Source organism: Lytechinus variegatus, chromosome 7 (genome assembly GCF_018143015.1).
Source record: "Lytechinus variegatus isolate NC3 chromosome 7, Lvar_3.0, whole genome shotgun sequence".
NCBI lineage: Eukaryota > Metazoa > Echinodermata > Echinoidea > Temnopleuroida > Toxopneustidae > Lytechinus > Lytechinus variegatus.
The window spans coordinates 30653328-30676586 of NC_054746.1; the positions used below are offsets into that span (position 1 = coordinate 30653328).

Here is a 23259-nt window from a genome sequence, read left to right on the forward strand (position 1 = left end):
TGGGACTGAAGCTAAATGGGCGTCGTTAGAACTTGCTAAACTTACCTAATTGAGGGCTTTTAACTTTATTTTGGTTAACAATTTCCCTAATGCGTTCCCAGTTGCATTCATTCCTATACTTTTCGATGTCAGATTCTACGCGAGAAACGGCTTTGCGATTCGCAGCCATAATTTCTCGCTGTTCTTCAACTAAGCCTTGGAAAGACAAGTCCAATACACCGAAATGACGTCTGCAGCAAGACTATCCACCCCCCGGCCCCCAAGATCGCCGCGCCCCAATCGCGCTCCTCACTCGAGGGGCGGGGGGGGGGGGTCTTATTGGTGTGAGTGACCAAAGGTTGTATAAATGTTCTTTATAGAATAAAAAAAAGGAACATATAAGAAGCAAAATATGTTAAAACGAAATGTTCCTAAGAATAGACCTAATCCTAACTCCTTTTGCGGGGCAAAAAAAATAATAAAATAGCGCATGCTTATTACTGCAGGCCCTACCGTATAAATGCCAATTTCTACGGTGCAGTAAATGTGCCATTAACATCTAGGGTGTTGTAATTTGTTGCGATTGTAAAAATGCAGCACGTACTGCTCCTATCGTTATATATCAACAGAGGTTCCCTTTTTGTCACTAAATGAAAAAAGTGAAATATTCATTTTTCAATAATATAGGCCTACCAATAACAGTATCTATACTGTCTCATTTTCATATCACCCGATTTTGATTAAATTTTCAGTGTTAGGCTTGCTTGATTTTTATCATTTTATTAAAAAAAACTTTTTGTTGGGGTGCATGGACTTGTCTTTTAAGCAATAATCATATCCACCACATGCTTGAGAAAGGTACACATCACCATCACATGCTGTTTAAATACAACAAGCCCTCATAACATTTTTCATATTTATTTTTTCCATTATGCACAGAAATAACATTAGCATTAATTTTGAATAAAAATTGTGTGTGTGTGTGTGTTTGAGTTTTGTCAGACGTGTATCAATCAGATATGATTATTTACGTCTGGGACCGACCTTTAACGTCACCATCCGAGAGACGTGACCGGGGCTCGAACCTCGAACCTCTGCATCAATTGTAACTTCCCAACAGCTTGGATTACAGGCGCACGCCACAACGCCCAGAATTAATGCTAGTTCAGAATTTTTGATGTCGCGTCAGCCATATTTATTACGGTTATTCAGAACATTTCTTTTCTGCAATCTATTATTTATTAACATCATCATCATCATTGTCTTTATTATCATTATTATTGTCATTACTTTGTATTAAGATATTCAATGTTACAAGTAGTGCTATAGCCCGGGGCACGTCGATACTGTACCACTCTCTTAGTATTCTAGACTTGCATGGTGAAGGCCATCCCCCTGGACTTTAAAGTTTTATTTAACCTCTAGCTACTTTATGAATATTTTGTTGATAATATTTTGCATGTGCCCCGTAATGTAAATGGAAATAAACTGAATCTAGCTATTTACCGTTAGGCATAACCCCCTTTTAACAAGTTAAGACAATCAACCACTGCATGTCGTGAAATTAATGGGTCGTCTTGGTTGATTTTGAAGCGCGTAGAAAGAAAATCACAGGTCTGCATGCCGCTAAATTGGTGGAACCTTCCATTTTCTGAGCCCGGTAGGTCTATATTGGAAGTTCAAATTTCTTTTTTTCTCTATCTCGAATGGTCTGAGATAACTATATAAACAGATAAAAAGAATTTCAATGCGATAGAAATTAATTAAATATTTATTTGTATTAATCAAAATCATGTCATGATTGAGTTTTAAGAATATTTGGAGTAATGGTAGTTTAATCATTTGAAGAAAGAATCAGTTCGACCAGCCAGATTTTCATCTTTAACCCTGCATGGAAATTGGATATCGGCTTACTGGTCTAATTGGTCATACTGGTCTATGTTGAATTACTGATCTCCGGTTAGTTTTTAAATGGAATTTGGTCTTGATTCGGGAGGTTACTGGTCTCAGTGGTCTTGTAAACTGGCACCCTATCCAACTCAACTGGTCTATATTGGTACTACTGGTCGAGCTGCATTAATTGCTCTGGATCACTTTGTCATTTAGGAGTTTGGTTTGTTAACCCGTTTATATAATTACGATCGGTGAAAAGTGTGATGCAAACGATTGTCTAGTAAATTCATCTTTCTGCTTTTATTCTATGTATGTAATGCAAAATTACACGTTTTTAATGTGAATTAGTGCACACATTTTAAGTAAATAAAACAAGTGCCTTGCATGGATATCTCATTCTAAATTAATGATTTTTTGCTGAAAAAAATGGAAATATGCAAATGAGGTAAGCCACGTGATGAGCATCATCAGAATTACTAATATGGTTATGACCAGTTAAAAGTTCTATTTTAGACAAGAACTAGAATTGGAATTAGACCAGTTTATATCATGTTTTATCTCTAAACCATAACGATAATTATAAAAATGATAATCAAAATAATGATATTTATGATAACAGTAATAGTAATGATAGCAGTAATAATAACAATATCTATGATAATATTGATAATAATAACAACAGCAGCAGAAACAACAACAATTTTGATGGAATTGGTCTTCATTTGATTTTTAATGGATGTCCAGTTATACATCAACCGGCCTTTAAAAATATACATGCAGGAAACCAGTAAAAAAAAGTCATATATACACCAGTTTGATGAAAAACAAGATAAATGGTATACTTGAACGTTATGATGGAACTGGTTTCCTATTGATTTTTTACTGGTCCGGTTATAGACTCAAATGTCCCAGTAAAAATATACTGAAAATCAGTAAAAAAAAAATAAAATACTGTTCTAAAACCACACAAACACGTTCATTGATCGGCTCATAATATTGAAGACCACTTTACGAAGCAGTGACAGTCAACCGCGTAGCCAGGATTTCATTTTGGAGGGGGCGGTAAATGCACGCGAAGCGTGCCAACCAACACTTACAGAGCGCGCGAAGCGCGCTCCCTAGGGGGTGGGTGCAGGGAGGGGAGTTTCCCCCTCCCGCGCGAAGCGCGAAGCTTTTAGTATTTCATAAATTGAAATGAAAAGGAGCCGTTTCTCTTGTCTCTAGTACCTCCAATTCGGTTGACTATATTGCGATTTTGAACCTTGTTTTCAAAAGTGATTGTGAACGCACAAAAGGGGTATACAATGGAGGAAATTAAAATGATAACTCCGCGCGAAGCGCGAAAGCTAAAGCGTTTTATCAATTTTTCTTGCCATAAAAAGGGTCCCGAGAAAAGGGTATTCTCAAAGATATATTGAATACTTTCCTTGGAAAGATCAGATTTGATTACAACCAAATTAGCAACAGTGCATATTTCTAACTCGCAAAACTGAGGAGAAGAAGTGTAGAGGAAGATATTCCTCCCCGCGCAGAGCAATGAAACTCTGAAATTTCAAAGGGCGGATGTTTCATCAAATGTAGATATCTCTATACCCAATCGGCTCTAATTCAATTGATTTTCAAAGATTATTGAACTTTATTACAAGGAAAATAGTGCGCAAAAAGTTGAAACTTCTGTGATTTCTTGAAATTATCTTTCTATATAAAAAAAAGGATGCCTAATTTCTTTGACTTACCCTGAAGCGCTTCATTTTGAATATAAAGAAACTTAAGTGTCATTCAAAATTTCAAACTGAGGGCGCAAAACAGGACAGGAGGTAAATGTATACAGGGAAATGACATGAAGTTTAATACAATTTGATAAAAAATATTGTACTTTTTTATTTAATACGACACGAATTTCATACCTTCCTCTTTTTGTATTAGGAACCTAATTGCTCCAAAATTATGATTGTTTAGTAATGAGCTGAAAAGCGTGAGAAGTTGACTTTATGGAGGTGACGGCAGAAACTGATATAAAGATTTACGCGCTCGGAGCCGACCAGACCAGAAGTTGCGCGATCAATTGAAAAAAAAGATAACTTCATATATTTACTTCGGCCTAACCTTACTCAAATTCATGCCCTAATGTATACAATTTTAACTCTAACTGGCAAGAAGCACATAGCTGAGGTGGAAAAACAGGGTTAGAGAAAAGGTCGGGGAAACAATGGCGAACTTCAATATTGTCATTTAACCGCGCGTAGCGCGGAAGCAAAATTCATATATAAATTTAGATCAAGAAGAGTGAAGGAGTTTCTCTTTTGAGAAAAAAAAAAGAATAAAAAGAAAAAAAATAACACAAAGCTACCTTTCTTCCCTTTCCTCCCTTCCCTTTTCCTTTTCTCCTCTCTTTTTCCCCTTCTTTTTTTTCTTTTTGGGGGCGTTTTGGGGGGGGGGGGGCGACCGCCCCCACCGCCCCCCCCCCCCTGGCTACGCGCCTGGTGACAGTGCACTGGTGGGATTATTGTATTCTAAAAAAAAGCACCGCCTTGTTTGAGCCACGGTTTTGAGCATTTTGTTTATCAGACTGCTGGATCTATATCTATACACCCCGCAACAGATAGCAGCAAAGGGATGTACTTTCTTCTCTCACTTTTCTTCTAAATTTTGCTCAAACTTTAAATGAGAGCACATTATTTGAAGAACAAAAATCGGCCTATAGGCCTTTGTATTTGATTTGTTCATGTACAGCCGCCCCCAAAAAGAGAATTACATCTTAAGGTGACCGCACACCTTACGACTGATCTGCGACCCGATTTCAGAATTAAATGTAGTAGAATTTGATGTTAATATTAAGACTTAAAAATATTACTGTGTAATGTTCTCAATCATCTACGAATACCTATATGATCAAATCTGCGATGCTATCCTTCTTAGAATAAAAGCGAATTTAACATCTAGTCGTAATGACGTCATAACAGTCGTACGATTGGAATATGATTTGGCTTTTACTCCAAAAGGCTTGCAATCTTTCAAAATGGTTATGATATTAATTATTCTTTTAACTAATAACCTCAAATAAATGATATGTTCCATTCTCATCTTCAGATGATGAGCAAAATGCGACGATTTGTTCCAAATTAAATCGAATCGCGAACAGTCGTAAGGTGTGCGGTGGCCTTAATACAACCCACTGGTTTCCACTAGACACTTTTTCTACTTAAAGGACAAGTCACCCCTACAAAAATGATATAAATAAAAAGAGATTCCTACAAGCATAACACCGAAAATATATTTATATACACATTTATCCTAGTTGGTATGCAAATGATGTGACTGATGACGTCATCCACTCACTATTTCTTTTGTATATTGTCTCCTCATTGTCCTGCGACTATATTTGTTCCTCCCTGCATGAACATGTAGAATTAAATAGCTTTAACATTTTATGGTTTAGTCAATTTGGTCCCGTTATCACATCGGTAAAAATTGAAGTATTGTATAAAACGATAAAAAAAAAAGAAATCGTGAGTAAGAGACATCATCGAATCTCTCATTTTTATATCACTGAGTCTGAAGTATAACTATTTTTTGAAGAAAAGCGAACAACTTTAAAATGTCATAAAACTTTTTATTTACATCCGATCCAGTCAAGTATTTTCAGGGTTATGCTTGTTTGATTTTCTCTTTTTATTCAAATCAACATTTTTCTGGGGTGGACTTGACTTTTAAGGATTCCAATCCCTCCCGGAACTTCCTAAAGAACCTCTAAAAAACAGTTATTTACCCATTTACAAGCAAGATAAGACCCCATGCACTTCTCTTGACTTGTCGGGGGGGGGGGGGGGAATTAGCACAGAGATAAGATCTTACGATACGCACGATGTTGTCGCCCTCTATGTTTCAATTTTGGGAACATGCGTGCGGCCTTTTTCTGTTGCCTCGCTTTCGCCGGTGAGTCACACGTAAAATTTGTCGAAATAATGTTCAATTATGCGGTGAATTTGCAAGCAAAATCATATGATTTCAATCTGAAACAAATTTACAAATTTTACTCATATTATTTTATTTAAATAGGTGGCACTGACATCAGCCAAGATGCAGATTTTCGTGAAAACATTGACGGGGAAAACCATCACCCTCGAGGTTAGTTGCAATTCTCCGTGCAATTGCAATGCGTTGTGTCATTGGTGTTGGACGTGTGCGTGTGTGTGCAGTGTGGTGCAGTCAGGCCCCCGAAGCTACCGCCATTTTGTTTAATCCATTAGAAGCTAAAATAAGCCCCCATTAATATTAATTTCGTACGATGCTCCCTCGTCAACTGTGGTTTTGTACGTGTATTAGACAATACGCACACCAGCGCAATGACAAAGGTCAACTTGGCAAATTTATTAATGTATTCATTTTGTTACGCGCTCGTGACGCGAATGATTCAGCGAATCAAGCAAGCGCAAATCTGAGACGATATGTTGCGCTTTATAAAGTATCGATATCACAAGCGATATCACTTAAAAACAAAACAATGTTTGTATTGCGTCTTATAGGCCTATGCTAATTCTAAAAGGGAAGATGAAAAGAGTAGATAAAGTCGCGATTAGGTAAAAAGGTGGAGGTGGGGGGGGGGGGGGGAATCATGGACATGGTTATTACAATGATGGTATTCATTTTCACTGGTTGAGTATGAATACTGAAAAAAATAACTTTCACCACTAACATTTCTTGTTAATTTGGAGAAGTAAAAAAAAAAAATCTTCATGGATCCCCGTGCCGGCTTTCTTCTGGCGTCCGTTTCATAATGAATTACACAGCTATTTAAACATCGCTATTATTGTGATAACCGTGGGAATCTTGATTATGATTGGTATTCGTAGTTACCATACTTGTAACTCATGATGAAACGGGCCCCAGTTTATCATGCTCAATATGTTTCCTGTCCCCTTTATTCTCCAGCATTTCTTACTCTGTTTTTTCCATTTAATCATTTTCCCACTCATGTTCTTTTGTGCCGCCCTTCTCCTACATATGAAGAGCTCACTTTTAAAAGGGGTTAGGTCCATTTTTAATCAAATTTGATTTTTATGTCTTAATTGATTTTTAGTAGCTCTATAAGATGATACCATAGAAAACTTGAAATTCCCATAAAAAAAGTGAACTAAAAAAAGAAAATTCACTTTTTTCAAAAGGGGTTAGGTCCATTCATAATTTTTCTGGAAAAAAATATCTTAAAAAAATATAAAGATAAGTAGATTTCTCTTATACCCAATTTTGAATTTCTAATGGTAGGGTATCATGAAAATTCATTTTCGCATAAGAATATTGCAATATGGGAGAATAAAAAAAAATAATTTTCTTGGAGTGGCCCTAGCCCCTTTTGCAACTTAACTTTTCATATATTTCCTTCTTATTTTCCCACTTGTTATCTGTCTCCTGGTTTCCAAAAATCTCGTCTTATTTCTCTTCCACCCCTTTTGTTCCTACTTCCAACACCAGCTCTCTCACCACCCCCTCTAAATTATCTCTTCATAATTATGTGCCCCTCCATTTCTTTCTCATCTCTTTTCAACCCACTTCTCATCACTCTTTCCCTCTCTCGATCTCCGTCTCACTTTGAATTTTGCTAATTCCAAATCCCTTTCATTTTAGCTCGGTACAAATACTATATGAACACAAATGAAAGACATGAAGGAATTTTCTGGTTAGTGGTGAATTTTATTAATTATCCAGAAAAAAAATCACATTATCAGAGGCTTTTTCTTCAGCGTATGTTAATAGTTTGAACCAAAATAAATGTTTTTGTATGCTGGGGGGGGACAATTCCCCCTACTTTTTGAAGCACTGAAAAGTGCCTTTTTATGCAAGAAAATGCCCCCTCACGAACGTGTACTGTGTCCCTTTCACCTGATGAGAACCTGTTTTAGGTAATACCAATTAGTGCTCTTCCTTATATGCAATTTTTCACCCAAAAATGCCCCCCACGTGTTCTGTGCCCTTCCATCTGAGAGCCCGTTTCATGTAATACAAAGTGCCCCCTCGCCTTCTTGAAAGTGCCCTTTCTTGAATCACTGCCCCCTTTTACCCAAGAAGAGCGCTTCTAAAGAATTTGTTCTGTGCCCCTTTCACTTGAGAAGGATCTGTTTTATGGTCACCATGACGAGTGCCCTTTGAAACAAGAAAACAATATTTTCATTTCTATAATATACTTCTGAAGGAAATCCTGTGTGCAATAAGTTTAATAATTCATGTGAGTGGGGTATATCAGCAGGTTCGTACAGATGGAGGGGGGGGGGGGCTTGAAGGACTCTTGCCCATAGGTGGTGGAAGCGGTGGGATAGGGGGACCTGTCCCCCCTAAATTTGAGGTGGGGGACAGTCCCCCTCCTAAATTTTTTGTTGAGAATCTTTTTTTTTTTGCTCGTCAAGTTTTTTTCCTGCGTCCCCCCTAAATTCAGGTAGACCCCCCCTTAACTCATTGAGTGCTTCTTGCACGCTACGTATCCTACTATAACATGCCACACTCGTGCTCGCACGCCTACTATTGATTGCTTTGTGCTTGCATTGTTTCCTACCCTCGCCTGCTTCGTGCATGACTGCGCACATTCGGAATAACAATCATTGTTACGCCGATTTGCATTGTATTGCGCATCGCATGCACGCCGTAATTAGCACTATTGTGTGCAGTGTGAACTATGCTTTCTGACAGATAAACGTACTCACGCGGTTTACATTCGACTTTTTCGAGTATTTCTACATTTTTTACAAGATATGACTCCGCCTCTGAGAGAGAAGAGACCTGGGTTTTTGATCCATACAAAACACTCCACAAAATGGAACTACTTGATACAACTCATATTTTAGTGGTAAAGATAATAACCAATCCACATAATGAGGACATCATTATAAGGGGTATGAAATTTCCTACAACTTTACTACACATTATTTTGTGGATAAACTAATCGTTAGAGAGTTACAAGCAATTGTAATCATGACTATTGGAAGGAGAGAATACGACTCGTGATCCCAAAATCAATGTGGCACAGGGGGGTTTTGTGGCTGGCACAGGGGATTAGCATCGGATTAGCACTGTGGCATTGGCTTAGTAGTGTGCGTGGCATGTTAAGAGTTAAAATTGTTGTGCCCCCCCCTAAAATTGTGGTTGACAACCTTTTTTTTGCTGGAAATTTTTGTGGTCCCTTCTAAGATTTAGGTGGATAAATTCAGGTGGACCCCCCTAAATTTTTTGCCTTCCGCCGCCAATGCTCTTGCCCCCCCCCCAAAAAAAAAAATCACGACCAAGGGGAAAAAAGAAAAAGGAAAGCAAAGGGTGAAATATATCATTTTGAATATTTTGTCGAAGTCTATCACAAAATTGGATATTTCTTTTTAAAATGTCAAAATTTTGCTTGCTCGCAACTTTTTAAAAATTTCACATAAAACAGCATTTTCCCTGTGCCCCCCCCCCCCCACTTTCAAGCAACTTCAATCCGCTGCTCCTATTTGTGTGTTTATAGCTTCTGTTTTTGCAACCAATTTTAATGAAAATCAATGAGAAATTTCATACGTCATGAATTTGGGGTGTGATAATTTTTTTTTTTTAAATTGGACTTGGAAAAAAAAACCTTTTCCATCTTCATCACGTGGTTCCTAAGTCTTCAATGTTGAATAGTTGGATTTCTTGAATGAAAACATCTGTTACACCAGTCCTGCAGATTGAAAAAAAAATAGAGAAAGAAAATCAATTAAATTGTCATGATTTATAAAAAAATGTTTTAAGAAAAGTGAGACTATGCATAGGTATATATGTTTCTTCAACACATACCATAGGAAATCTTACTTCTAATTATAAAGTTGTACTTCTATAAAGCATATCACTTAAACATGTTCTCTGCAGTTTACATACCACTCTCCATTCTAACTACATGTACTCTTCGAAAAAATGACAGAAATTTTTTGTAAATATGAATATATAAATTAACATATGTAAATTATATGAATAGTCAGAATTAAAGTTGATATGTTTTGTTGCACAGAATATTTTGATCTGTAATTAAAAACGACACTAGCTATAATCTAGAAACAAAATTGAAATGGGTTTTTCAAAGGCAGGTCTATTTTTGCCAAAAATATGTGAACAACCTCCATTATCAAAAATAATCACTAACTCACTCATATAACTGCTGTAGTTTGTATTTCTCTCTGTGGTCCAGGCACTGTTCTATTAGGCCTACTTCACCAATTATTTATCATCATCAATCACCTCCATGGAAATTGTCAAATTGCATCATCCTATTAGACAAAATGTAAAACCAAAAAAAAAATAGTAAATCTACAAATATGAATATCACACTAAAGCATGAATAAAATGAATTTTATAAAATATAACTCATGAAAAATGAATATTGCTTTGTTTATAAACAAATAGGAAATAAAAAGGCAATTTAATTACTAGTAGATCAAGGACATGTCCTAATTTTATGAATTTGCCCAAAGTACATCTTTTGACATTGGTTCTACTTTAGACTCGACAGCCTGTATATTTAAGAAGTGTATGTTCCGTACAGATCCTACCTCTTTGTGGCTCAGGTTATTTTTATTTAATGTAAACATGGTTAACATTCAATGCATGTAATGTATCTGTAATTTTGAATGGGTGAGTTTAACTTTTATACCTGGATGAGAATCTGCAAAATGATGCATGCAATTATGATCATCATCTTGAACCATATAGGTAGACCTCTATACCGTTTTTCTTGTCCTTCAAACTCAACATGTTTTTCTTTTTCTTCAAACTCAACCTGTTTGTGAAAGAAAAGAGAGTACAATAATAAGAAGTGATATTTTTCATGGCCGTATGTATAGGGGAGGGATTTGGGTAAGAGATGAAATGTGAAAACCTTCATCAAAAAAAGAATTGCATGACATCCTTCAATTTTATTTTAGAAAATGCACAAAACGGCCATAGGTAATATTGGTTACTTCTGGCCCTTGCTTTCTGAATTTTAGGTTTCTCTAAATATTTTCAAATGACTGCCCTCCCCCCAAAAAGAAACATCTGCATCTTTTTATTTCCGAATCTTATTTCATTTGACTTTAACATAATTTCATCTAATGCACTAGGTCTAGATCTATTTGTAAGAAAGTATAGATCTAGTCCAAGACTCAGAGCTGTGCAACAGCATTCGCGTATCTAAATTACTCGTAGGTCTAGATCTAGATAGTAACGATGGACTCTTGATCTATCTAGACCTAGAAAGTAAAGCTTTGGTTCTAAACTGAGATCTAGGCCTATATGGATTTGATGTCTTTTATTCCTGGCTAAAAGTTTAAACTTCATTGCCATTATTGACCAAGATTAGATCTAGTCCTTGGTCCACTGACACTGACAGGCATACTCGTACATGTAAATGGAGTCGTTTAGGCCCAGACCTAGATCTAGGCCTAAATTACAGACCTAGATCATAAGCCCTGGGCCTGGGGTAAGTGTCGCGGGTTGGGAAAGTATAATTTAGATGACTCGATTTGAATTAGGTTGGCCTAGAATTAGAAAGCATCGATGAATTAAAGTGAAGTACCGTAGCCGTAGGCCTAGATCTAGGCCTAAGTCTAAAATAATATTAGGGCCTAATAAGAAGCAACAGTAACACTAGGCCTAGATCCTCTGTTAACCAAGTTAGAAATTAGATCTAACGTTAGGCCTATCTAGATCTAGCCTATTGATAATAAGACAAACATGCATGCAGAGCAGCATATTATTTCGTATACAGGAATAACCGTCGTTTCTGGGGATTTATTCAACAATTTCTGACATTTTTTTACTATTCGTGAGTGAGCCAACACAGTTCAGCAGAACAACCAAAATAGAGAGACTGAAGCCTTTGGTCTAGGAGTCCAACTATAGACCCTATTTATAAATAACAATAAGTTAAAATGGGTGGGGGCTAAATGAAGAAGCCTGAAGTTATGCAAAATAAATTTGATATATATCTGAAACTGAAAGTGAGGATTGACACAATGACAGGCAATTTCATCCACACTCCACTTCACAGTTTATTCCTGACTGGGTTTCGATCTACTGAAGATAGATGCAGATCTCCCTCTAGATCTAACGTTACAGTGTACAAAAAGAAGCTTCATTCTTGTTTTAATCAATCGTGGGTTGGTCCTTGTTAATTGGAGGTGAACCAAACCGGCCCGAAATTCTCTCGATGCATATGCCCAATCGGCTAGGTCTAGGAGTCCGTACAAAATACATGTGGTTAACACAGCGGCATAACCGCAACACTGCAAGCAACATACAGGCTGCACTGGGCGACGATGACAATCTAACTTCAATTTCAAAGACCAAATTCTGCTTTCCTTTAACAGAAGAATGATAGTAAACTCTCTAATTTGGTAGAGAAATAACCTAAGATCACAAAATACAGTGTGAAATTTGTAAATAGTCCACTGAATTCATGTGGTTAGATCAATTTATACGTACTCACCGGAGTGTTCGTAGGTCCATTTTTGTGTGGAAAGAAAAGTTTCAGAATGAATAAATTAGATGACGTAATGAGGTCAAATGAATAATTACTTCTTTAACACGATACCACTAGTATCGATGACAAAGAATCGGGGAAATCGCGTATTAATGACGCTCTTAGCCAATGACAAGGCCAGAATATGAATATATTTACGCTCATGAATGTCAATGGGGGCTTATTTTTGTCTTCAAATGATCGCGGTAGGCGGAGTCTAATCTCATTTGTTTTGTGCTGAACGCGCGCGCAGCTTTCGGTCTAGTAATATATTATAAGGTCTTTGGGTGCAGTTGAGGATCGTGCGTGGATGCATCATGTATGAATATTGTTGCACAAGAGAATCTGGAATGATTGGTGGGGGGGGGTGGTACTTGAAATATAAATTACATTAACGAGTGGATGCCATTCGCGACCCAAAACATGGGCACATGAAAGACACATAAAAAGGTAGACAGCTGGCAGCCAATTGTTTTTTCGACTTCAATCAAATTCAAGGATTTTTTTCAACATTTTATTTTTTAAAAATAATTTCTCCTCACACACGCACACAGCTCAGATGGCTCGCTATCATGCAGCCACCATTATTAATTGGGGATTAACACTTAACAGTACAAATCCCCCTGACTGGGCACATCGATTTTTTTCTTTATTTCATAAAATATATAAAAAGAACTACCAAAATAAAAATTATTCCGTTTGGCCTGAAATGCACCAAAGCGGGGGAAAATAAACGTAAAAAGTGGGAAAAACAGTGACATAATTAGGCTATTGCGCAACTCCACTTCCCTGTTTTTTTTATCCGAACTAAATTTAATACATGAACATATGGCCATTGAGTCCCCTGTACAGATCGAGCTAGAACTTCGCCTCGGCCTCTGTTTTTGGTGAGTACGAGTGGAGCCAAGTTCAGCGGATCGCGCGGAACAATCAACATAACAGAGACCGAAATAGGAAGTTCATTCACCTGTCTAGTGTTACGTCAATTGAGTGCACTGATAAACATCAGGTTTCAAAACAAGATTATTGGAAGAGGGGCAAATCAGGAAAAATAGACCGTGAACTGGAGGGAATTGAGGTCACTATATCTATTTTTAACACTCTCAATCCCCGTATTTGCTGTCTATGTCCCGCAGGAGTAAGTGAAAAAAAAAATCCCCCAAAACAAGGACAATCTCAATACATGATTTGTCCTGGTTTATGAGGATATCCTTGTTTTCTGGGACAATCAAATTTTTGGACCAGCGCCTCTACTGCCACTGGTCATCAATACTAACATATGCTTACACTCCACGCCGAAGCCAGGGATTGTGTCCCATTCATGTGCTCGTACCACAGAAAACCTGAAACTTTCGCCCCTGAGTTTGTACTTCTAAAAGATCTAGTCCTAGATCTAAATCATTTAGACAAAATGGGCAACAACTTCATTTCCGACATTTTTACATATCAAAATTCATATTTAAAAGAATTCATGTAAAAAACAAGTAAAATATGAAAAGACGGGGATACTTGTTTGATGTTTACACTGCCATCTTGTTTCTTGTTACAGACACTAACGCCAAGCTACGAGACGCATATCGAGAATATGCATCTTGCAGCTTGCCAAAGAACAGGGAGAACAAGATGGCGATGTAAACATCAGCAAGATTTTTCCTATCAAAATATTTCTCTCATTTTTTATGAATTTTTGTTTGAAAATTAAATTTATTGTGTAAATGTTGGAAATTAAGTTTTATCCCGTTTACATGGGCTGAAATGTAATTTTTTTTCATACAGAATACAAAATTTATATTGTCACCATTTTGAAGATAGAAGTGTGTAGGAAATATTTTTTTAATTTTGCTGAGAATTCATTTGAATCGGCTCTTGATAAATATTTGAACAAACTATTCATAATCAACAAACTATGTAAACGAAGTAATCATTTGCATAATTTTATCTCATTGCATTTTATCTGTTGGTTTTATTCACGAATTGGGGTACAGATTTGTTTGATAAATAGGACACTAGGAATCAATTTTTGAGAATTCCTTGTTATCTCATATAAGAAAGTCGAATTCTGTTGAAGTAAATGTATCAGTACAATTCCCTGTTAACGGGTGACCATTCCATCTGGATTCACCCAGTGGTTGCACCCAACCATCTCAGAATTCATTGTAAATTGGTACACATAAAATTCACCATGGCCCACGCACAAAACAAAAAAAATTAGTCAAATCGGTCTGTCGGTTCTCGCGCTACGGCCCGCCCTTTTCTCCTTGTTTTGACAAAAATGGGCGTGACCTTCAACTTTCAACGGCCATTGTGTCATTCACGAAACTGGTACCATTTAATAGGAAATTCAGAGAGGAATCCAAAACATGCATCAAATAATGTATTGGAGCGATATAAGGTTGTGACCCTTGACCTTTACTTTGACTTTGAATTTGACCCCCGCACAAATAATTTTTCAACTTGATTTTTGTGTATGTTGATTATTTGTATGATATTGACAAAATATGTTAAAATAATGATGATATTTTATTCACCTTTTAAAACTCTTCCAATCTGTTCAGCAATATAAACCCCTCAAAAAAAGTTTTGCAACTCAGATTTGGGGGATGATATATTTTTGGTTGATGAAGTATAAAATATGAAACTGGTATCATTGGAAAGCTGAATTATTCCTCTTTACAATGACATGCCATTTGCTGTGATTATGTAATCATGGAATATGCAGTCACCCTGAACATTGAGAAAAGTCAGAAGTGAAATGTTGCAAAATGCATTGATTTCTAACAAGTGTCTCCATTTCTATAGAATTTCCACCATGCAGGTGACAGTGAATGCACTCGGTCCATCCTCGAAACAATTGGAAATTCGCTATTGGAAACGACGCATTTTGCAACATTTCATTTCTAACATTGCTGCGTATTATCGTGTCTGTGTATTTCATGATAACACTAGCATTACAAATGACACATGATTGTAAAGAAGAATAATCATGCTTTCTAAAGATATCACTTTTACACATGATGATGGCACATTAAGAAATTTATTAGCACTCAAACTTGCAGTTTGAGTTGCAGAACTCAAACATGACATGGCAACGAATTTTGCAACATTTCATTTTTTACATTGCTGCATGTTTATCATGTCTGTGTATTTCATGATAACAAATGACACATGATCGTAAAGAGAAATAATCATACTTTCCAATGATACCACTTTTACATATGATGATGGCACACTAAGAAATTTATCATTACTCAAACTTGAGTTGCAGAACTTTTTTTGAGGGGTTTATATCATATATGGGCAATTCCATGGAAAATGTTCACTTTAGAGAAAAAATGAAGTTTCAGATTTCACTCAAGCAGTCAAATTTTCTTAAAAAGTAATCTATAAAGTCTCAATTTCCAATAGAAAAATCGCAATATTGATAAAATTTTGTAGTTTTTTCCATCATCAAAAAAATAGAATAGTATAATGCAAAATGTAAAAAATGTGGCTATTTTTGAACAATTCATCTTTTCTGTCTCTACTAAAAGCAAACAAGGTCCCAGAGGTCAGTTTTAACTTTTGAATAGTTGATTAATGTTTAAATCAACAGAAAATAATTGTTAAATTTTATGCCATTCATCAATTTTACAGAAATCTGTCTTCAGATTTGTGTGATTTCTTTACCATTATCAGTGTCATGTCCGTTACGTTTTTCACTTAAAGTTTTCACAGCTTACAGGAAATTTGTCTAAAGGTACTGCAGATTCAGATTCTATGTTAGAATTAAACCCCCTGCCATGTGTAGCAATCATTTTCCCTTACCATTTCTCATTTTCATAAAAATGGCGTAACGGACATGACAATTCGCGTAACGGACATGACGCCTTATATATGGCAAATGGCAGCATTTACAAAAACAAAATATTAGGCTCAGTGTCACAGACTGAGGTTAGTCTCAATTGTTTGACGATAGCTGAATGTAATATTTCCTAGAATCTGCATGTCATTCAAGCTATTTTTAGAAGTTGGTGAATGATGAAAGTTCAGCTCTTGTTCTGGTAGATTTTTCTGAGAATTAACGGTATGTTACATAATATTAGGATAAGATGCAGCTAGATCTAGCAACATACTCAGATCACAATCTGCATCATTCGTGTTTGAACAAACATTTGATTATCTTAGGTTCTTGCACTGACAGTTTGGAGCATGATAAAACTCCAACTTGTGAATTAATGATCATTGATGATATTACTTCAAAGTATCTGACTTACACCAACCTCTACATGTACTTCTTCAGTGATGGCATGGGATCACATTTAAAAGCAAGTTTGTATTCAGATATCTGTGTTTCATGATGTACATGTAGCTCTATGAATCCATGAATCTACAGTGGCACTTCTTTGCAGTATCACAAAGTAAAGGGGCCGTGGAAAGAATGTGGCACGATCAATAAATTATGTCATACATGTAGTATTTTGGTCAGCCATAATAACGATTTGAATGATGTATCTTCAATTGTACTCAAGCAGCGCGGACAATACAACGAAATTACATGTAGATACAGCCACGTTTGTCAGCAAGCAAGATTGTAAGATTTAGAACATCCAAGATTTGATGAAAGGATGATTATACTCAGGATGATAGTTATTTTGAATGAAAAAAAAATCTCAGAAGCTATTTACAAGCATTCCGATTACCTTTCAACTCATACATAATCGATAATGAAAGACCGCTTTCCAGGTACTGCTATTAAATTTTAATACCATTTTTTGTAATCTTAAAACTGACATTAATACTAGTACATATTCTTTATCAAACAATACATTCCATAATATGTTCTTCTTGGATTTATACAGGTCTGGTAAATTTTGTTTTCTTCTCACAAACAATGAGATTTGGTCTTCTCAGTGTGTCGTAGTGGTACGATAAACGTATTCAATATAAAATTATCACTTAGGCTATAGCTATTAATTTAATGATACCTGCTAATAATATCTACATATTTTTATTAGAGTGTCAGTAAAGGTACTTTGCTGTTACATAATTACATTCATTATTGATATTTCTTCCATTTTCAAACTTGCTGATGAAGTTCACTTCGTAAGGGTGTCATGTCCGTTACGCTAGTATATTATCAAATATTAGGGCATGAATAAAAAATAATCTTTTCTATCAACTTTTTTTCCTTTAATTAGGTGTGGCGGATGGTAGTAACTGGAAAATACTCATTAACTGTTGTTAACCGGTGTAAAATAAATTTTTCTAAATATTTTTTTGTTTTATAAATATTGTTCAAAAAGACCCCCTCTCAAATTGCAAAATAATAGGAGATATTACAGATTACCAGTTATGATATGTGTCTCTAACCTCTAGCCTTAACATGTAAACAATTAGCTTTGTACCATATCTTGTAATAAATTAATTATATTCGCTTACAAAAAGTGGACAAAACTGTCATGTCCGTTACGCTTCGTGTGTCATGTCCGTTACGCTACATTTTGAGCTAGGAATACAGAATGCACTGCAAAACTGTTGTTAAACACTATTTTGTGGATAGAGCATGGTCTTAAGGTTAAATTAACACCAATGTCGGGTGCATGCAATCTAAGAATTCACAGGAATTTTGATAAGCAATAGGAGGTAAAAATGCTTCGTCCATTTCGTGTCATGTCCGTTACGCTCACAAAGAGTGCAATTTCTCCGCAACTGTTCAATGAAACGATTTGAAATTTTATGTGTATGTAACTGATACTTAAATGTGTCTGATAAGCTTAGTAACAATTATCAAAAGACTGCTAATTCTACTGTATAAACAGTTGAATTACAAAAATTTGAACGTCATGTCCGTTACGCTGGAATTGACCATATATTTTATATATATATATATTCTTGTTAGTAAAGTGTTTACTTTTATCATCAAATTGTTGAGTATATGCTTATTTAAGGCTCCCATAATATATATATATGATATATATTGCTGAACATCAAAATGCCCAAACATGAGCATAAATGTTTAATGTTTCATTTGTGAACTGATGAGCTTAATTTCTTATGTGTTTGCATACTGTGACTTAAGATTGGAAGAAATCATGTAACTGGTGAACACTTTACTAACATGAATATCAGTATGTGGGACTAGAGTGAAATTTCATGGTATCTTTGGAAGAGTTTTAAAAGGTGAAGAAATAAAATATCATCATTGGTTTTAACATATTTTGTCAATATCATACAAATAATTAACATACACGAAAATCAAGTTAAAAAATCATTTGTCCGGGGGTCAAATTCAAGGTCAAAGTAAAGGTCAAGGGTCACAACCTTATAAATCGCTCCAATACATTATTTGATGCATGTTTTGGATTCCTCTCTGAATTTCCTTTTGATTGGTACCAGTTTCGTGAAAATTGGTCAACACGTTACGACGCAATGGCCATTGAAAGTTGAAGGTCATGCCCATTTTTGTCAAAACAAGGAGAAAAGGGCGGGCCGTAGCGCGAGAACCGACGGACCGATTTGACTAATTTTTTTTGTGCGTGGGCCATGGTGAATTTTATGTGTACCAATTTACAACAAATTCCGAGAGGGTCGGGTGCAAAATTGCACTTTCATTGGATGAATTGGCATGGAATGACCCTAACGATGATGTAAGTCACTTCGGACACCTAATGAGTGTTTCTTTGAGATAAAAAAAAAAGTTCAAGATCTGATATTAGCCGGGATTGCTTTTTACTCTTGCATGTAAATTTTTTAGAAAATGCGTACTGAGTGACTCTCATTTGTCAAGAGTATAGATAGGTTCAACAAATTTTTGAATGGGAGATTTTCATTTGTAACTTTTTGAATATTTGCTCAAACAATTCTTTTGTCAATTTTTTTTATTATCAGGTGGAACCCAGTGATACTATTGAAAATGTAAAGGCCAAAATTCAAGACAAGGAAGGTAGGTGTTAATAGTCTATGACAAAGAGATAAGAATGACTTAAATGAAGACTTATCTAAAGTTGGATTAAATGAATTGAGTCTATGATTCAACACACTCATATCTTTTGTAGTATATGAAATTTTTCCAACAAAATAAAACACAAAAGAAATTTTGAGTGGTTGACATCATGGGCGATCTCATTTGAATACTCACCAGAAGGTGCATATAACTGATTCAAGAAAATATGTGATGTCTAAAAATATAGTTTTTGTCTCACCTGCGAAGCAAAGTGAGACTATAGGCGCCGCTTTTCCGACGGCGGCGTCAGCGTCAACATCAAATCTTAACCTGAGGTTAAGTTTTTGAAATGACGTCATAACTTAGAAAGTATATGGACCTAGTTAATAAAACTTGGCCATAAGGTTAATCAAGTATTACTGAACATCCTATTAGAGTTTCATGTCACATGACCAAGGTCAAAGGTCATTTAGGGTCAATGAACTTAGACCATGTTGGAGGAATCAACATCGAAATCTTAACCTGAGGTTAAGTTTTTGAAATGTCATCATAACTTAGAAAATATATGAACCTAGTTCATGAAACTTGGACATAAGGTTAATCAAGTATCACTGAACATCCTGCATGAGTCTCACGTCACATGACCAAGGTCAAAGGTCATTTAGGGTCAATGAACTTTGGCCAAATTGGGGATATCTGTTGAATTCCCATCATAACTTTGAAAGTTTATGGATCTGATTCATGAAACTTGGACATAATAGTAATCAAGCATCACTGAAAATTTTGTGCAAGTTTCAGGTCTCATGATTAAGGTCAAAGGTCATTTAGGGTCAATGAACTTTGGCCGAATCAGATTATCTGTTGAATTACCATCATAACTTTGAAAGTTTATTGGTCTAGTTCATTAAACTTGGACATTAGAGTAATCAAGTATCACTGAACATCCTGTGCGCATTTCAGGTCACATGACCAAGGTCAAAGGTCAATGAACTTTGGCCGAATTGGGTGTATCTGTTGAATTACCATCATAACTTTGAAAGTTTATGGATCTGATTCATGAAACTTGGACATAATAGTAATCAAGCATCACTGAAAATTTTGTGCAAGTTTCAGGTCACATGATCAAGGTCAAAGGTCATGTAAGGTCAATGAACTTTGGCAATGTTGGGGTTTTTTGTTAAATAACCATCATATCTCTGTAAGTTTGTTGGTCTAGTTCATAAAAAGTGGACATAAGAGTAACCATGTATCACTGAACTTCTTGTGCGAGTTAGAGTAGTATTCAAAGTCAGCACTGCTGCTATATTGAACCACGTGATGCAGGTGAGACGGCCAGAGGCATTCCACTTGTCTTATTTTTACATTTGATTGGAATTTGATTTTTTCAGTGTTATGCTGTATTGATTTTGCTCTCAATATCAACTTGTTGGGGTGGGCTTGGCCTTTTATTCATCATTAATAGCATGTAGAGTCAAGTTCTCTCACTTTTTGTTCATATTACTGACATTTACTAGGCTTTTTTTTTTGTAAAGCATTTAAAAGGTAGTTATTGAAGACTTGCCATGATGACCAAACTCATTTACTTAGGACACCTTATGAGTTCTACTGTGATATGACAATGAGTACATATCTGAGCTAGTCATTTCAGAAAATATAGACAGGAGACGGGTCTACATATCAGAGTCTGGTAAATATTGTGCTACAAGTAAGCTATTTTCTCAAGACTTCTAGTTTTTTGTTGATTTATCTATAGACTTTTTTTTAAATGGCATACCAAGCAAAGGACTTAAAAAAAGCATTTTATTAGTGATTGCTTGTGCTTGTCAACTTCTTCCTTGTTCACAATTACTTCAAATGCTTCCCATCTCACAGGTATCCCTCCCGATCAGCAGCGTCTGATCTTCGCCGGCAAGCAGCTGGAAGATGGCCGCACTCTGTCTGACTACAATATCCAGAAGGAGTCCACCCTCCACTTGGTGCTTAGGCTCCGTGGTGGCGCCAAGAAGCGCAAGAAGAAGAACTACACCACCCCCAAGAAGACCAAGCATAAGAAGAAGAAGGTCAAGCTCGCTGTGCTCAAATTCTACAAGGTGATTATTGATAGAGATGTTGTTTTGTGAATGCAATGCTGGAATCTTGTGCCCTCTTGTTTTCTGATTGAAGGCATTAAGGTACCAGTAAAGGAAACTTCAGTGTGACTTTGTGAATGTTGAATTTTGCACACAGAGAAAAGACTCAATTGCCCTACAGATTTTTTTTTTTGAAATACAAGCACATCAGAATTTTGGTAGATCTTTGTCAGGGGGCATATGAACTGTGATCTGATTGTTACAAGTTTGGTAGAGTGATGATGCCTTGCTATGATGACTTAGCTTTACTTAGGACACCTATGAGTCCATCAGTGATTTTAAAATGGCTATATATCTGAGCAAGTATCATCAAACACTTGCATACTGCAGGTTCTTGATATGTATATTCATGCTACAGTTCCATATTTGTATTGGAAAACGTATGCTATAGTCTGTAATAGGTCTGTTGCTTATTGCCATAAACGAGAAGTCAATGACATCACTTAAAGAAAATTTCTGTTATTGCATCACAATTTGCTAAACCTTGTTTAAAGACTGCTATCCAAAAAATCTTTTTGTGTAGCAGATTGTTTTGTATAGGACTGTACAGAACAAAATTGAGAAGTTTTCTCTTATAACCCCTTAAAGAAAATTGTTAAAGGAGTATGTATAGTTTAGTACTTGACTTTGGTTTCATTCACATGGTACTCAATGTTGATGAGTCATGACCTATAGCCTGGCCTTTTTAAAACTTCATCATATTCATTTCTATTTATGTCAGGTTGACGAGAACGGCAAGATCACCCGTCTGCGTCGTGAGTGCCCCAGCGAGGAGTGTGGTGCCGGTGTCTTCATGGCTTCCCACTTTGACCGCCAGTACTGTGGAAAGTGCTGCCTGACCTACGTCTACAACAAGCCCCAGGAGAAGTAGACTTTATTCTGCCTCCAAACTCTGGATCCTTTCTATCATTCTGCATAACATCTAGTAGAATGGACTTCACAAGGGGCTCTCTGGACCAGTCCCATCGCATACGGAACTTCGTTCTGAACTCAAAATGAACAGTACCTTTCACTGGATACATGTTTTGTGGATGATATATATCAAGTCATCTCATCTTTCAATAATGTTACGACAAATGCATTAAAACACAACATACCGTCACTCCAAGTGTAGTCCTGTGCCATTTTATTTGATGTTTAGAAATTGTGAATGTTTTCGAAGTAAAGTGTTTTGTCCTATCTAATTGTATCTAATACAAAGATCCTGATGCCAATATATAATTTTTTACCAGTTCAATCAAGAAATTTTGAGGTTTGGTTGCCTATATCTGCAAGGTGAATGGGGTCAGTCTATATGTATCTTCCTTGACTCTGCACTGCTTACCTTAAGTATTTTTATGTTAAAATTCGAGTAGGTAGCCAGAGCATTTTTTATTGTCTTAGAGGACAAGTCCACCCTAACAAAAAGTTGATTTGAATAAAAAGAGAAAAGTCCAACAAGCATAACACTGAAAATTTAATTAAAATCGGATGTGAAATAAGAAAGTTATGTCATTTTAAAGTTCACTTAATTTCACAAAACAGTGATATGCACATCGTGGTTGATATGCAAATGAGGAGACTGATGACGTCATCCACTCACTATTTCTTTTGTATTTTATTCTATGAAATGTTCTAATTTTTTCCTTATTGTCAAGTGAAACAACAATTCCTCCTGAACATGTGGACTTAGCCTTGTTTAATACTATATGGTTCAGTCAAGTTGGTCCTGAATGTAAAATCTGTAAAAAAATGAAATATTGTATAATTGAAACAATAAAAAACAAAAGAAATAGTGAGTAATGGACATCGACTGACTCATTTGCATATCACTGAGTTGTGCATATCACTGTAGTGAAAAA

General features: G+C 36.0%; 2 protein-coding genes across 7 annotated transcripts in view; one reads left to right on the forward strand and one right to left on the reverse strand.

Moving 5' to 3' along the window:
* The window catches only part of LOC121418979 (tetratricopeptide repeat protein 7B-like), a 39830-nt gene extending 39624 nt beyond the window's left edge, over positions 1-206 (reverse strand). For all 6 annotated transcript variants that reach the window (XM_041613232.1, XM_041613231.1, XM_041613233.1 and 3 more), the window contains exon 1: positions 46-206. In XM_041613232.1, the coding sequence (XP_041469166.1) occupies positions 46-169 (124 nt within the window). In that variant the 5' untranslated portion in view covers positions 170-206. The remainder of the gene's footprint in view (positions 1-45) is intronic.
* A 5518-nt stretch (positions 207-5724) lies between these two features.
* LOC121418982 (ubiquitin-40S ribosomal protein S27a) lies at positions 5725-22520 on the forward strand. The gene is made up of 5 exons (XM_041613234.1): positions 5725-5808; positions 5932-6000; positions 19235-19289; positions 21162-21379; positions 22140-22520. Exons 2-5 carry the CDS (start codon positions 5953-5955, stop codon positions 22287-22289), a joined length of 471 nt encoding a protein of 156 aa, XP_041469168.1. The 5' UTR covers positions 5725-5808; positions 5932-5952; the 3' UTR covers positions 22290-22520.
* The last annotated feature ends 739 nt before the right edge of the window (positions 22521-23259 follow it).